Source organism: Armigeres subalbatus, chromosome 3 (assembly GCF_024139115.2).
Source record: "Armigeres subalbatus isolate Guangzhou_Male chromosome 3, GZ_Asu_2, whole genome shotgun sequence".
Lineage (NCBI taxonomy): Eukaryota > Metazoa > Arthropoda > Insecta > Diptera > Culicidae > Armigeres > Armigeres subalbatus.
The window spans coordinates 90851653-90868843 of record NC_085141.1 but is presented as its reverse complement, the minus strand read 5'-3'; the positions used below and the strand labels follow the sequence as shown (position 1 = coordinate 90868843).

Here is a 17191-nt window from a genome sequence, read left to right as displayed (position 1 = left end):
CTCTTTCGAAAATATTTAACTCCAAGAATTTCTTCGGAAGATTCTCTGGGATTAATCAAACATCTAGGAAAACCAGTTTTTCTTCAGAATACTTTTGGCGTATGTAATTAAATTTCAGGAAAAATATTCGATTTGGTGTGTCTCGTACCCCATCGTGCTTCAGCTTAACTCCACCAGTGCTGAAATTGACCATGGGACTGAGATGAACATTCAATCCAACTTACCCTGAAAACAAAAATAGGTTGCATTGGATTGATTGAATGATGCTTCAGACAACAACGACGATCATTCGCTACTTTCAAACTTTTTAACACAAAAACAATGCATCTAAAATGATGTCGGAATTTAATCAGCGCGAATTCGATAACGAAGTCATTACCGTCGTTCACCCGACAATGCTTCATTATTGGGAGCATGTATGGGGTCCCGGACAATCATTTGTAAAACCCACGTGCCTCGCCGGAACCAACCGTGTCCTGTTGCTGTGTCCGGCTCTGCTGGTGCCCCCGGGGAGGAAGAGCAGCGCAAATTGAAACTGACAAATTTCGGTGGGTCGTAAATTTCGCTGCAGGTTCCGACAGTGATAAAATTGTTACCATCAATGTACACAGCATAACTCCTAACCCCACAGGCCGACCGGCAGCTGTGCGGTACCCTCCAGCGTGGATGTTGGTATTATATTTCATCGGATGAGATGCGATGGCGACGGTTGGGGACAAATAAAATATGAAACTACATATCTCTTCCCTGCCACGTCCGTCCACGATTCTCCAGCCTAGATCAGGACGAGCAGCGTATGCTGCCATTTGGATTGGTGACCCAAATATGCGCAGAGAGCCGTTCCTGTCGTGCTGGTGAACCGGTTTCGTTTAGGGTTAGGAATGTATACGCAATATAATGTGATTTGAGGTTTGAGAAATGAAGTCTGACGTTGGTTTCGGTAGGCGATGATGGGTCACATTTTTTCCTCGAGAGGTGGAGGTGGGCGGGCTGAAGTAGATGAGTACATCACCATCATTTACGATGGTGATTATTCATCGTAATGTACAGTCGTGGGAGATTGGGAAAATGGCAATTTCAGAAAATGAGATGGAACTTTTTCGACATTATAAATGGAGCCGGACTTAAATGTCTATACTTTTTACGTTTATTAAATCTACAAAGTCATGATGTGATGAGGGGTTTCAACTTCCCCGTTAATAATGTCTAAATAAGTGGGAGAAAGTATTTCCAAAATATGTTACTATGTATGATAGAATAAGGATAATTATGATGTACCATTACTACCCATGTTCATTCTGGCAGATTTTTTTACCCGTCGACCAATATAATACTCTTTCTCGGAAAACAAAAATTTGAAATATGTATGTTTTAGAAAACATACATAATTCACATAGTAACACTCCCCATAAACACAAAACATTCATTGAGCAGCCGAGGAAAAATCCTAAGAGTGTAACGGGATTGAATGCCTGCTAATTGGTATGATAGGATGGGATGCGATTACTTCCATCAGTTAGGTAGGTGGGAAGGTAATCAGGAAAGAATAATTCGATTTAAACGGCCCTCGCCTGAAACTCACCTGTGTTGGTGCTGGACGTGCTAATGCCACCACCGGCATTTCGTGGCAGTGTCATGCACTCGTTTCGATTGTAGCTCATCGGGATGTGCACCGTGCCCGGTTTGGGCAGCGTCATCAGCCCGGTGCCTCCGGTGAAGGTTGAATTTTTGATTGGTATCGTAATGTGCTCGGTCCGAGGTTTGTACGAGGTGTTATTGGCCAGAGGGATTTTTGCATTATTTGCGGTTTGGCCGGACGGAACGTTACAGCCGCCGCTGTCGCCAGGACCGAGTCCCCCACCCCGGCCGTCGTTGCCCGGCGATCCGCTCTTCATTACGTTGATCTGCATCGAGTTGGAGCAGATATGGGGCGATTTGACATCGCTCGCCAATATCAGCGCACCGGTGTCGTGGTTTTCCACGTCCACTATCACGTTGGCGGACTGCGAGTGGCCGAGGTGGTAGTGGGCGTGCTTAATCGGATCAAACGGGCCCTGCTGGTGCATCCCGCCCCGTTGCTGGTACTGCTTCTGCAGGCTTTTTACTTCGAGCCGAGTTTTGTCCCGTTGGTAATAGACCCCGGCAAAGATCAGCACATTCAGTATCAGCAAACTGCACCCAATGGCGATGGTTACGCTGAGCGCGGTCGAGTATGCCGCGTATCCGGCCGCTTCCAGTCCGGCCAAGGTGTCCGTGGTAGCGTTCAGCACGGTCGACGTGGGCTGCGCGTAGCCGGTGTAGTTGGCAACTGGCATGCAAGTTGTTAGCAGCGCTGGCTCCATTGTCGTCATTCCGGCTGCCACTGAAAGAAAGAGGAGAGAACAAATTAAACCGTGCATAAATAGTGCGCCATGGAGGCACTCATTCAGGCTGAAGTCGTTTGCTACTCTTCAGCGGTTCTTCTGTTAGCTGCCGAGCTGTGTGCGATTTGCTTTGCTCGTTGGTTTTTGCGATTCTATCGGCTGTTTGCATTGAGCAGAATCAACATTAGCGATTGCGGATTAGTCCGAAGCTGGCAGATGGATTGGGTGTGTTGCGTCTAATCGTAAGCGCAAATGTACGGTGATTGGAGTTTTATCGACAGTGAATAATACCCACACAACAGACTGTACTTATAGCACATATGCATGACAGTACACAAAGGTCCAGCGAATCACATGATTTAAATCGTCCCAGATAATTGGAAGCTATACACGATTGCTTTTTCCCTAACGAGAGGATTGCAAAAGTCCTTGACATTAATCATAGGTGAACTGATTTTACATTCACATCCAATAGCTTTCGATTTAAATATATAAAATAAGGAGCCTCCACGTTTTTATCTACGACTTTGAATACTTTATAGAAGTTAATTTTGAATGTGAAGTGATAACAACGTTGAAGACTGCAAAAGGAAGCAAGAGTACTAGGTAATAAATATCTTATTAGAAGTAACAGTCTAAATCAAAATATCGGAACATATTCAACACATACATTTTTGTCGGTTGATTTTCAGACCAAACGCGGATGAGGGGAATAAATTGATCAAGATTTGAGGTAACTGTTTAAAAATATATTTCCTATGTGTACGTACATATGGATTGGGTAGTTGATAAATGCTGAATTATGCATACCGTTGGTACTTCGTGTCCCTCAATGCGAATATAATTGGCGCCAAATACATAATGGAAATAAGCAAGCTATACAGTCAGAAATATTTGAACGATGTAAAACATGACGTCACATTGTACAGGGGTTGGACAGAATAATTGGGACAGGCAAAATTTTATCGAAATTCAAATGACCATAACTCTGTGAAAAATCAACCGATTTTTTTGGTTCTTGCAGTGTTCGACGGGAAAATTAGTCATGTTTTGGGAAACAGTTTCAAATCCATGTTCAGACCGCTGGATACCGGAGATAATCTGGATAATTTGAGAACATGTAAAAAATGCAATTTTTTGAGCGCTTGTGTTTTTTGCTTGGGTGAAATGCTGACTTTTTTATATTTTTTTACATAAACTAGAGCTCTTCCTGAGTTGCTTGATACATATATTGATGTTACAGATCGGACAACAAAAACCTGAGATATGGCCGTTTCCGTGAAATTTGTGAAATCGGTTCCACAATCAATGGATTGTTTTGTTCTATTGTTCTAGTAGGCAGCGTTCTTGCACCAAGTGGTATCCTGTGTTTCTAAGCAAATATTTAAATCACAATTGTCCTAAGCTACCGTTATACGCATATTTGTTCCATGTTTTCTGAGATTTCCTATGTACATGGGACAATTATGCGTGGAACGGCAGTAGAGGTGAGCGCCGGTCTGAAAATCGCCGGTGGCGACAGCGCACAATGGTCGGATTCGTCAAATTTCACGACATTATTCGATAACTCGAAAACTATCAGCGCTAAAGTTTTCAGACTAAATTATCTACAAGAAAAGATCTATTTTTGGTGTAAGTTGTCATTAGGGTGGCCCTTTTGTGACAAATTTTGTATTTTTTTTTATTCTTTCAAATTAGGGAGTTGTGCTGTTCTACAAAGTTGTAGAAAATTTAATTCTAAGCATTTTTGCTAAAATAATATCAATTTTATCTCATACATATAATGTTTCATGACAAAATTACTGAATTTAGATAGGGTGGTTCTGAAAAAAACAATTTTCAGATTCAGATTCATCAGATTGGATTGCACGTCTTTTAATTATTTTGGTTGGTTAATTTGGTTGCTAGCTTCATATTCAAGCATGTTATGAGGGTTTTTTGCGAAAAAACGAAGAAGGTTCTTTTGATACCGACGCCTACCAGCCGAGTGCCAAGGTCAGTCCAGCGATTCCGGGGGAGCAGGGCGTCCGGTTCACTGGTAACCCCACCGGCCCGTAACTGGTTGTATTCCATCGCGAACTACTCGATCTAGTTCCCGGCGGTGGATCTAGCCTAGGCCGACGGAGAGTTCCCCGACGAAGGAAGTTCTCCCGATACCGATGCTCTTTGGTCGTTACGCCACTTCTTGTGCAACTCGGGTAAAATCTGTGTAGGTACCCTGTCGACTGCATTCCACATGCTTTCCTCTCGGCACATTTTTTCTATCACGTTCTCTTGGTTTAAACCGTGTATTTCCCTTCGAACTGCCTCAAACCTGGGGCATTTAAAGATCACGTGCTCCACCGTCACCTCGACGTTCTCACACTCCGGGCAAAATAGCGAAGCAGCATGCCCAAACCGATGTAAATAGTTCCTAAAGCAGCCTTGGTCTGACAGGAACTGTGTCAGGTGAAAGTTAACTTCGCCATGCTTCCTGTTCATCCACGTTGACAGGTTTGGAATGAGTCGATTGGTCCACCTTCCATTTTCGTTACTGTCCCATTCATGCTGCCACCTCTCCATTGCACGGATTCTCTCCATCTTCCTCACGTTTCTCGTGTCTTTCCGGTGATAGCACTTAATATCTTCCGCCAGGCTGATGCAGATAGGGACCATCCCGGCGATAACGCATACTGCCTACGTGGATATCGTTCTGTAGGCGCTCGCGACTCGTATGGTCATCAGCCGGAACGCACTTTGTAGCCTTCCACGGTTCCGCTTGGTTTCGATGACGAGGCACTAGCTAGTACACGTCTGGTGCTACTTCTTGGACCGCCAACGTTTGGCATGATCCTTGCTATTGCGCTCATAGCCTTCGCTGACTTTTCGCAGACGTAATCGTCATGGCTATTGAAATTTAGCCGGTCATTGATCCTCACTCTCAGATGTTTAAGTGATCGCTTCGATGCAATCGCATGATCACCAACGACGATCTCCATCCGCTGAATCGCCTTACAGTTGCTGACTAATAGCACCTCCGTCTTATGGTGAGCTATTTGCAGCTACACTCCGTTCACGCAGCTCTCGATCATTGCTATCGCCTCCATCGCCAACACCTCTACTTCTTCAAGTGTCTCGCCCATCACCGTTAGTGACACGTCGTCCGCAAAACCCACGATTTTAACTTTTCTAGGCGACCGCTGAGTCAGGACCCCATCGAACATCTCGTTCCAAAGAGTTGGACCGAGAATGGAGCCTTGAGAAACGGCCGCTGTAACTCGCATCGACTTACGCCCTTCGTTAGTGTCGTACACTAACACTCTGCTCTGAAAGTAGCTCTTCAGCATATGGCACAGGTAACCAGGGATCATCATTCTATGCAGCGCTGATGCGATGGCTACGAATCTAGCACTATTGAACGCATTTTTTACGTCTATTGTTACCACTGCGCAATACAGATCACCTCTTTGCTTCTGTTTGGAAGCCTTCTCATCGCTATTGAGCACTGTCCGAATTGCATCCACCGTCGATACTCCTTTGCGGAACCCAAACTGCATTTTCAACAGTCCGCGCTCGCCCTCCGTACGTTTCGCAAGCCTATTCAGAATAATCCTCTCCAGAAGCTTCGCGAGTGTGTCCAACAGGCATATAGGTCTGTACGAATCCGGACTACCCGGAGGCTTTCCTGCCTTCGGCAGTAACACCAGCTTCTGAATCTTCCACATTTCGGGGAAGTTGCCTTCGTCCAGGCACTTTTGCAGCACTGTTCTGAACATATCCGTACATGCCACGAGCGCAGCTTTCAGCGCCACGTTCAGTATTCCACCCGGACCGGGGGCTATCTTCGCCTGCAGGCGCTTCGCCGATTTTGCATGCTGCTCATTGGACACTTGTTGATACTCAGCGTTTGTTTCTTCTTCTTCGCCGTGCGGTATTGGTGGCCACGTGGTCGGGTCGTGTTTCGGGAAAAGACCCTCCACGATCTCCTTCAACTTTTCGGCGTCGACGGACCCTTCATCTTCACCATCACGACTCTATAAGCGTTCCCCCATGGGGTGGCGTCTGCTTCTCGATACAATTCCTTGTAACAGTCTGAGTGAAGAGCTACAGAACGTGATGTCAATTATAGACTATCAAAAAAAAAAACAAGAAAAGGGGAAAGGGTCGTTTGGTCGAAACCCATTTGGCTGAATGCCACTAGGTCTAACAAACCATTAGGCCGTCATGGTCATTCGGCCGAATAGGACATTTGGCTGGATAGGACATTTGGCGGAATAGGATATTTGACCGAACATGTCATTTGGCCAAATAGACCATTTGGCAGAATAGGTCATTTGGCCGAATAGGTCATTAGAAAAAAAAAACCCAAAATAATCCACCTAGCGGTGATGGCGCCTTTTGCGTTTATTATAAAACAAGAAAACACATAAGAGTAACAAAAAAAGCACATAAGAGAGGTCAAAATTGGACTTTAGAGAGATAGATTCAGTTATTTCCATCAATTCACATTTATTTGCGTTCATATAAATGCATTGCAGCAGTTTCCGAGAAATTTTTTTTTCGGTTTTGAAATTTTTTTTCCGAGGGGGGACCCTTGGGGGGGTAAGACGTCTCACTACTCACTTTTCAATTCTCTCTTTTCACAGTGAGAAGTGAGAAATTAGGAATGAGAAGAGAGACGTCTCACTTCTCACTCCTCTTTTTTTTACTTCTGACTTGACTGTAAAAAGTGAGAAGCACGAAGTGATTAGTGCGACGTTTCACTTTTTACACCTCCTTTCTCACTTTTCAAATGACACATTTGGCCAAATGAGAGATGTAAGAAATAAGGAGTGAGAAGTGAGTAGTGAGACATCTCACTACTCACTTCTCACTCCTCATCTCTCACTTTTCACTGTGAAAAGTGAGTAGTGCGAAGTAACAAGTTGGACGTCTCACTACTCACTTTTCACAGTGAGAAGTATGAGATGAGGAGTGAGAAGTGATTCGGCTCAGTTCTCACTGCTCATTCCTCATTTCTCACTTATCACTTCTTACTGCGTAAAGTTAGAAGAGCAAAGTGAGAAGGGAGGCGCCTTTCTTCTCACTAATCACTCCTAACTAACTAACTAACACTCCTCCTGAAATGTGAGACGTCAAATAACACATTAGTCCAAAGTAGTGAGAAGTTCAAGTTCTCACTGCCCACTTAGCACTACTCACTTTTAACTTCTCATCTTTCATTTCTCAAAAAGTGAGAAGAGCAAAGTAAGAAGGGAGACGTCCCTCTTCTCATTCTTCACTTCTAACTTCTAATTTCTTACTTTTCACAGTGAGAAGTGAGATGTGAGTCGTCAAATAACACATTCGACCGAACAACCTGTTCGGCCGAATAACCAAATGCCTATTCGATCAAATGACCTATTCGGCCAAATAAATAAAAAAGAAGAAGGAAAGGGAAAAGGGGCGAAGGAAGAAGCAAGTAGGAAGAAAGAAGAAGAAAGAATGGATAAGGAAGAAGAAAGATGTAAGAAGGAAGAAAAAAGTTTGAAGACAGAAGGAAGAAGGAACAGACGTAAGGAAGGAGAAAGGAAGTCTTTTTAGATCTCATGTTTTGTTCGGCCATATGTCGCTTCCTTCATCATCAACTTCTCTTCTTCTCCTCCTCTTATTCATTAGTATTACTTCCCCCATTGGGACATTGCCACCTCTCAGCTTAGTGTTCATTAATCACTTCCACAGTTATTAACTGCAAGGTATCTTAGATAAGTTGGGGTCTCCCGGAGATGGCAAGTTCGATTCTTGGTCCGGTCTAGGATGTTTTCAAGTGGGAAACATTCTCGACTCCCTGGGCATAATGCAGCAATTGTACTTGCCACACAAGATGCATACTCATGCAATTCCGGGCATAGAAAAGCTTTCAATTAATAACTGAGGAAATGCGAATAGAATACTAAGTTGGAAAGCAGGCCAAGTTCCAGTTGGAATGTAGAGCCATTGAAGAAGAAGAGGAAGATCTTAGCTAAGTTACCATTTTGCATTCGTATATCATGAGGCTAACACAATGATACTTTTATGCCCAGAGAAGTCGAGAAAGTCGAGAAAGTCCGTCAAAAGATCGAAAAAACAGTACATCGAAGAAGCAGGAAGGAAGAAGAAAGAAAGAAAAGATGGAAGAAGAAAGACGGAAGATGAAAGACAGAAGAAGAAAAGGAAGAGAGAAGAAGGATAAGAAGAAAGAAGCTGGAAGACAGAGTAAGGAAGAATTTCTGATTTCCACTTTCCAATTTTTTTTAATTTTCAGCCTGATAGCCTGTTGATAGATAGTTTTAGATTCTTATTTCCTAATTCTAATGTCTAAGCTGTGTATTTTATAAACCAATCCTAATTTATGATTTCTAATCGTGATTTCTGATTTCTGTATTCTGTTTCCAAATTTCTGATTTCTAATTTTTGATTTTATATTTCTAATTCCAGATTTCTGATTTCCGATATATGATTTCTGATTTATAATTTTTTGATTTCTGTTCTATGATTTCTAATTTATTATTTTTTATTTGCTAACTTGCTAATTTCTAATTTCAGATTTCCTTATTTTCCAATGATGATTTTCTGATTTTCCAATTTTCCAATTTTCGCATTTTCCAATTTTCCAATTTTCCAATTTTCCAATTTTCCAATTTTTCAATTTTCCAATTTTCCAATTTTCCAATTTTCCAAATTTCCAATTTTCCAATTTTCCAAATTTCCAATTTTCCAATTTTCCAATTTTCCAATTTTCCAATTTTCCAATTTTCCAATTTTCCAATTTTCCAATTTTCCAATTTTCCAATTTTCCAATTTTCCAATTTTCCAATTTTCCAATTTTCCAATTTTCCAATTTTCCAATTTTCCAATTTTCCAATTTTCCAATTTTCCAATTTTCCATTTTTCCAATTTTCCAATTTTCCAATTTTCCAATTTTCCAATTTTCCAATTTTCCAATTTTCCAATTTTCCAATTTTCCAATTTTCCAATTTTCCAATTTTCCAATTTTCTGATTTTCTGATTTTCTGATTTTCTGATTTTCTGATTTTCTGATTTTCTGATTTTCTGATTTTCTGATTTTCTGATTTTCTGATTTTCTGATTTTCTGATTTTCTGATTTTCTGATTTTCTGATTTTCTGATTTTCTGATTTTCTGATTTTCTGATTTTCTGATTTTCTGATTTTCTGATTTTCTGATTTTCTGATTTTCTGATTTTCTGATTTTCTGATTTTCTGATTTTCTGATTTTCTGATTTTCTGATTTTCTGATTTTCTGATTTTCTGATTTTCTAATTTTCTGATTTTCTGATTTTCTGATTTTCTGATTTTCTGATTTTCTGATTTTCTGATTTTCTGATTTTCTGATTTTCTGATTTTCTGATTTTCTGATTTTCTGATTTTCTGATTTTCTGATTTTCTGATTTTCTGATTTTCTGATTTTCTGATTTTCTGATTTTCTTTTTTTCTGATTTTCTGATTTTCTGATTTTCTGATTTTCTGATTTTCAGATTTTCAGATTTTCTGATTTTCTTATTTTCTGATTTTCTAATTATCTGATTTTCCGATTTTCTGATTTTCTGATTTTCTGATTTTCTGATTTTCTGATTTTCTGATTTTCTGATTTTCTGATTTTCTGATTTTCTGATTTTCTGATTTTTTGATTTTCTGATTTTCTGATTTTCTGATTTTCTGATTTTCCGATTTTCCGATTTTCCGATTTTCTGATTTTCTGATTTTCTGATATTCTGATTTTCTGATTTTCCGATTTTCCGATTTTCTGATATTCCGATTTTCTGATATTCTGATTTTCTGATTTTCTGATTTTCTGATTTTCTGATTTTCTGATTTTCTGATTTTCTGATTTTCTGATTTTCTGATTTTTTGATTTTTTGATTTTCTGATTTTCTGATTTTCTGATTTTCTGATTTTCTGATTTTCTGATTTTCTGATTTTCTGATTTTCTGATTTTCTGATTTTCTGATTTTCTGATTTTCTGATTTTCTGATTTTCTGATTTTCTGATTTTCTGATTTTCTGATTTTCTGATTTTCTATTTTTTTAACTTTCGGATTTTCTGATTTTCTGATTTTTTGATTTTCTTTCTGATTTTCTGATTGTCTGATTTTCAAATTTTCTGATTCTCTGATTTTCTGATTTTCTGATTTTCTGATTTTCTGATTTTCTGATTTTTTGATTTTCTGATTTTCTGATTTTCTGATTTTCTGATTTTCTGATTTTCTGATTTTCTGATTTTCTGATTTTCTGATTTTCTGATTTTCTGATTTTCTGATTTTCTGATTTTCTGATTTTCTGATTTTCTGATTTTCTGATTTTCTGATTTTCTGATTTTCTGATTTTCTGATTTTCTGATTTTCTGATTTTTTGATTTTCTGATTTTCTGATTTTCTGATTTTCTGATTTTCTGATTTTCTGATTTTCTGATTTTCTGATTTTCTGATTTTCTGATTTTCTGATTTTCTGATTTTCTGATTTTCTGATTTTCTGATTTTCTGATTTTCTGATTTTCTGATTTTCTGATTTTCTGATTTTCTGATTTTCTGATTTTCTGCTTTTATGATTTTCTGATTTTTGATTTCTTTTGATTTTCTGATTTTTTGATTTTCTGATTTTCTGATTTTCTGATTTTCTGATTTTCTGATTTTCTGATTTTCTGATTTTCTGATTTTCTGATTTTCTGATTTTCTGATTTTCTGATTTTCTGATTTTCTGATTTTCTGATTTTCTGATTTTCTGATTTTCTGATTTTCTGATTTTCTGATTTTCTGATTTTCTGATTTTCTGATTTTCTGATTTTCTGATTTTCTAATTTTCTGATTTCCTGATTTTCTGATTTTCTGATTTTCTGATTTTCTGATTTTCTGATTTTCTGATTTTCTGATTTTCTGATTTTCTGATTTTCTGATTTTCTGATTTTCTGATTTTCTGATTTTCTGATTTTCTGATTTTCTGATTTTCTGATTTTCTGATTTTCTGATTTTCTGATTTTCTGATTTTCTGATTTTCTGATTTTCTGATTTTCTGATTTTCTGATTTTCTGATTTTCTGATTTTCTGATTTTCTAATTTTCTAATTTTCTAATTTTCTGATTTTCTGATTTTCTGATTTTCTGATTTTCTGATTTTCTGATTTTCTGATTTTCTGATTTTCTGATTTTCTGATTTTCTGATTTTCTGATTTTCTGATTTTCTGATTTTCTGATTTTCTGATTTTCTGATTTTCTGATTTTCTGATTTTCTGATTTTCTGATTTTCTGATTTTCTGATTTTCTGATTTTCTGATTTTCTGATTTTCTGATTTTCTGATTTTCTGATTTTCCGATTTTCCGATTTTCTGATTTTCTGATTTTCTGATTTTCTGATTTTCTGATTTTCTGATTTTCTGATTGTCTGATTTTCTGATTTTCTGATTTTCTGATTTTCTAATTTTCTAATTTTCTGATTTTCTGATTTTCTGATTTTTTGATTTTTGATTTTCTGATTTTCTGATTTTCTGATTTTCTGATTTTCTGATTTTCTGATTTTCTGATTTTCTGATTTTCTGATTTTCTGATTTTCTGATTTTCTGATTTTCTGATTTTCTGATTTTCTGATTTTCTGATTTTCTGATTTTCTGATTTTCTGATTTTCTGATTTTCTGATTTTCTGATTTTCTGATTTTCTGATTTTCTGATTTTCTGATTTTCTGATTTTCTGATTTTCTGATTTTCTGATTTTCTGATTTTCTGATTTTCTGATTTTCTGATTTTCTGATTTTCTGATTTTTTGATTTTCTGATTTTCTGATTTTCTGATTTTCTGATTTTCTGATTTTCTGATTTTCCGATTTTCCGATTTTCCGATTTTCCGATTTTCCGATTTTCCGATTTTCTGATTTTCTGATTTTCTGATTTTCTGATTTTCTGATTTTCTGATTTTCTAATTTTCTGATTTTCTGATTTTCTAATTTTCTAATTTTCTGATTTTCTGATTTTCTGATTTTTTGATTTTCTGATTTTCTGATTTTCTGATTTTCTGATTTTCTGATTTTCTGATTTTCTGATTTTCTGATTTTCTGATTTTCTGATTTTCTGATTTTCTGATTTTCTTTCTGATTCTAATTCCTTAATCCTAATTTCTGAATTTTGATTCCAGATTTCTCTTTTCCAATTTTTGTTTTTGATTTCTGATTTCTTTTTTCTGATTCCTTATTTCTGAGATCTTATTTCATATCTCCGATGTCTGAGTTGTGATTTCTGATTTTAGACTTTTTTTTCTCAAATTTCAGATATCTGATGGTTGATTTCTGATTTTTAATTTCTGATTTATGATTTCTGATTTCTAATTTTTGATTTCCTGGCATAAGTGGCGCTCATCAACTGGACGCAAAATAATGAGAGAATGATTTTTGTCATTGTGGATGAAACGTTAACGCTAATGATTCGAACAACATCTTCAAGTTTTGGTGCCTAACCAATCAAAACCCTGGTATGAGCCTCCATTATTCCTGTCAACTTTGAAACTCTATCCCTATTGGAGATTGTAACAGCCGTTCAAAGCATGAAATCTAACAACAACCTCGGGATTCATCGCATATTAATAGAGATGCTCAGAGCTGACCCTATGCAAAGCGCACAAATGTTTTCTACCATGTGAAAATCTTCAACAATTTCTCAGACTCGTCATCTCCGCACTGGCAATTTTCACAAGGCTAACTGTAGACTTGGTCCCCACATGTCTTCATGATGTACCCTAAATGCATTTTCCCTGCATGTACAATTTGAAATTTTTGCTACATAGGTAATTTGTTTTGAAACATGGTCCATTGTTCCGCTTATGCACTTGAATCAGTGAACAAGCTTACGAACCGATGCAACCGGGTTCGAACCGGACGGTTTTATTTCCACGTTCTTGCACCCGTGTGGTTGAAATTCTGCATCAAGTTGGGAAAAGTTGTCATGGCAGAAAAAAACAACACCAGAAACGCTTGTAGTGCGTGAGTGTGGTCCTATATGTAAAAAGTTGTGGCACGGATGGACAGGAAGTAGCACCAAAGGGGATGACAACTATGTCACGGAAAATGCTTTACTGTTGCCAAAGTGCAACCCAGAATTAGATGCTTTCACTTGAAACAAAGTACAAAACAAGTGCTGCATCAGTGCATGGTTGAAGAAGCATTAGGGGAGCGTCGTACAGAGCATGCTTTCTACAGCCATTGCTTGTGGATTTTAGAAAGATATTTTTATTAACAGAAATATGTTTCCTTACTAAGACATGAAACACGCACTTGAAAGCAAACATATTGTATGGAAATGGAGACGCTTGGTTACTTGTCACCGTTTCTGAAGAGGTTTCAAGAAGATGATAGAACAAACCGCCATCTATCAAATAATAATGATTCGTTGTTGAACAGAAAAAAAAGCTGTACCGGACGCATTCTGTACCATTCTCCCGAGCACACCCGACAACCGTCAACGTTACATGATTGTAAGTTTCTGGTTCGGAAGTAAGCTCCGGAAGTGTGGCCGGGTACGGTTTCAGTTTTGTTGTTCTTTTAGTTTTTGAAATTGTGTTGTTTCCTTTATGGAGGCATCTGAGGCTGATTCCGTTGTTGCTAATGCTGACAGAACGAGAAACTATTTGAGGAAAAAAACTGCTGGGAATTTCACCCGTAGTATGCCTCATGATGAGGTTTTCTTTTCATGTTGTCGGTTGCAGAAAGTGGAATGGTTGCTTGGGAATAAGTAAGGGCACAATAATGTGGGGTTAGATCAGGTAAAACTAAAATGCATTAAATTAGAAAATCAACACGGAGAAGTATAATAGAGCTTATTTTGATTATTTTTATGTGTCCCATGAAGTTTAACATAATATGCATTACAATGATTTCATTCACATTCAATACTGAGGTTTTAAGCTAGTGATGGCTATTTTGTAAACAATCTAAAGTATTTCAATGAGCGGAAGTTGACTGTATTCAAATAAGTGTATATGCTGTGTAATTAAAATTTCAATAAATGAGATCGTTGTAAAAAAAGCAATCGCAAAATTGGGAAACAGGCTCATATCCATTTGGACCCATGGGATAAAGCGACGCAATAACGCTACTCACCATTGCTGTGCAGCGAGTGCCCAAACTGCGGCCCGCCGGCACCCATGCCTCTCCGCTTGAGATCCTGCTCCAGGAAAGATAACCGCGACAGGGGATTCGGCTTCACGATCCCTTCGTAGATGTCCAGGTCGTCGTGGTTTTTGAAGAGATTGTGCCGCGCCACCACGTCCTCCATGCCGGCCTTGTGCAGCTCCGGTATCAGCCGGAGCCAGATCGAAAGCTGGTGCGCCCGGAAGTGATTTTTGACGCGTGGTTTCATGCCTTGTGTGGGTGGGTAAAGAAACGGGAAACAATGCTTAGTTATGCAAGAACTGTGAATCGATCTACTGATGCACTCACCGATTTCTAAATACTTTTGATGCACCGGATCGTACTCATCCCAGTTAATGCTGCGGAAGCGGTTGCGCTCCTTGGAAGCTGTTAGAACTGAATCCTGCCGGTGATGTTCGTTGGGGTTCCTGATGAAAGAGATGTGTATTTATCATTCATAAAAACCGTTTTTTCAACGCTAAAAGATTTATTCAATGCGATCATTAGATTCTAACGAAACTCACCCCGTCCGGGCAAAGTTTGCCCAGTAGATCATGATGGCCTCGGACAGAGCCACCTCCGATTTGGTGTAATTCTTCGGGAAGTGGCTGAACCCATCGACCAGCGGGGCCCCGAAAACGTACGGCAGATCTTCCCCGTGAACGGTTCCCATCCGCTGGGGATAGTCGCCGTCCTTGGTTTGATAGTCGAACACGTAGAAGAAACACTTTGGTCCGGACGGTTCCTGCCCCGGTAGGGGCGGAGGTGGTGCCAGCATATCCCCCGTGTGGACTAACGGCGCCACGAATTGAGCATCAGACAGCGCGGCGACTGCTGCATCCCTAGTGTTGATCGGATGTGTGCTGGTTCGTTCCCAGTCGGTATATTCGTTAACTACCGTGTAGAAGATTTCGCTAAGATGGTACGTATAGGCGTTCCGGACGTACGTTCGTAAGATTCGATCACGCCGTTCGCCTTCGAAGCCACTCTGTATGTCAACAGCGCTGAATCGCCAGAGCGCTTCTCCGGTGACTACGCCGAACAGCAGGTCGTATCTCCCGGCTGCACCTTGCGATCGTTTAGATGTTCCCCGAATGGGCGTTTCGTCGATGTCCTGATTTGTTCGTCCAGGTCGGATAACTACGCCGTCTACCGATGGCCCAAAAGCACTCAGGAAGCTCGGCGGCTGGATGTCCGCAGCGAACAGTTCTTCCAGTGGAACATCCCGCAAGCAATCCACGATCTGCTCGTGATTCTTGATTAGATCTTCCGGTATTGAGCAATTGACTTCTTTTGCCAGCCTCAGTGCATATATGACTGGATCCTCCACCAGTGCCCAGGACGAGTAAGCCGAACCGGACAGAAGTATGGCCCGGTGGAACAATCCGGGCACCATAGTCGGCGAAGTCATCAGGAAGTTTATACACGCTGCACCGCTTCCGTGACCGGCCAGCGTTACGATCGACGGATCACCGCCGAATTTGGCAATGTTCTGCTGGACCCAGTGCAGGGCTGCCATCTGGTCCATCAGACCATAGTTGGCCACCCGGGCCCGTATCTCTGGACTCGGATTGGCATTTAGAAAACCTGGCCCCAAAAAAAAAGACATCAGTATAAAGTGAAAAGTTTCCATATATGATTGCGATTTACCTAAGATTCCTAACCGATAATTTAAAGTAACTACAACTAATTCTCCGTAACTAGCCAGCACGGTCCCATCGTAGGGGTTCCCACTGTTCCACTCAAATGATTCTCCGTGTAAAAATACTATAACAGGTAATTTCTTGTCGCTTTGAGCGGCTGTCGAAATGGATGGCAAACAAACAAACCATTAGTGTTCCAATATTGATCGGATTCGTTCGACGGCAACGGTAGCTTACCATGTGCAGGTGAAAACACGTTCAAGTATAAACAATCCTCCGACTGGTCGATTAAAAAAGGTAGCAAACGTTTCAAGTACTCTAGTCGTCCTTTTGGCATCTTATCTAAAGCTGCGGTTTCGTTATTTACATTGGGCAGCCGCTGCGGGCAGACCGGGCTGAACTTATCGGCTATCCGGACGCCGTCCCACGGCGAGGGCGTTCGGGTTGGACTAAATCTGCAAATGGAAGCGAAGAAAGAAAAAAAAAAGTGGAACAAAAATTAATTATGCTTAATAGCTGCACTACACGGGAAAAGCGTAATGATTTATTTGTTCAATTGGTCACGCGAATATGATTGATATTTTTATTGGATGCGCTCGATTGACGTAATCGCATTATAGAATTACAATATTTTAATGGTTATTATGTTGTGTGCATTTCGTTCATTGATTTTTTTTTCGCATGCAGGCTCTCTGGTTGAAACCCGTAGGACATATAGAAATCATTTTAAACAGTAGGATTATTTTGATACAACATATTTTGCAAGGGCATAATAATATTTAGTGCTTCATTTCGGACGCTAGATGTTAAAGTAAACTTTGCTTTATGAACGATCAAAGATTATTCTTTGGTCTTGAACTAAGCCACACACATCGTTGGATTATTTAAAAATCAGTTTAAATAATGTTTCATGCTGTGCTTTATCTAGTACGAATGGACGTTTCAGCAAGATTAGGCACTATCGCATGTAGCAAAACATGATGCTGGAAATTGTACCCAACAAATCTGAAAAATATTTGACTGGAGTTGCTCTTCTTGATATAGAGAAAGCATTTGACAGTGTT

The 17191-nt window shown here is 39.5% G+C and overlaps 1 protein-coding gene across 2 annotated transcripts in view; it reads right to left on the bottom strand.

Annotated features, from left to right (window-relative positions):
* Positions 1-17191, bottom strand: part of LOC134226266 (neuroligin-4, X-linked) — a 184956-nt gene that overhangs the window by 13112 nt on the left and 154653 nt on the right. For both annotated transcript variants that reach the window (XM_062706926.1, XM_062706927.1), the window contains exons 2-7: positions 16365-16582; positions 16135-16284; positions 15009-16071; positions 14794-14912; positions 14455-14715; positions 1583-2362 (exon numbers count right to left, since the gene is read on the bottom strand). In XM_062706926.1, coding sequence (XP_062562910.1) covers positions 1583-2362; positions 14455-14715; positions 14794-14912; positions 15009-16071; positions 16135-16284; positions 16365-16464 — 2473 coding nt within the window. In that variant the 5' untranslated portion in view covers positions 16465-16582. The remainder of the gene's footprint in view (positions 1-1582; positions 2363-14454; positions 14716-14793; positions 14913-15008; positions 16072-16134; positions 16285-16364; positions 16583-17191) is intronic.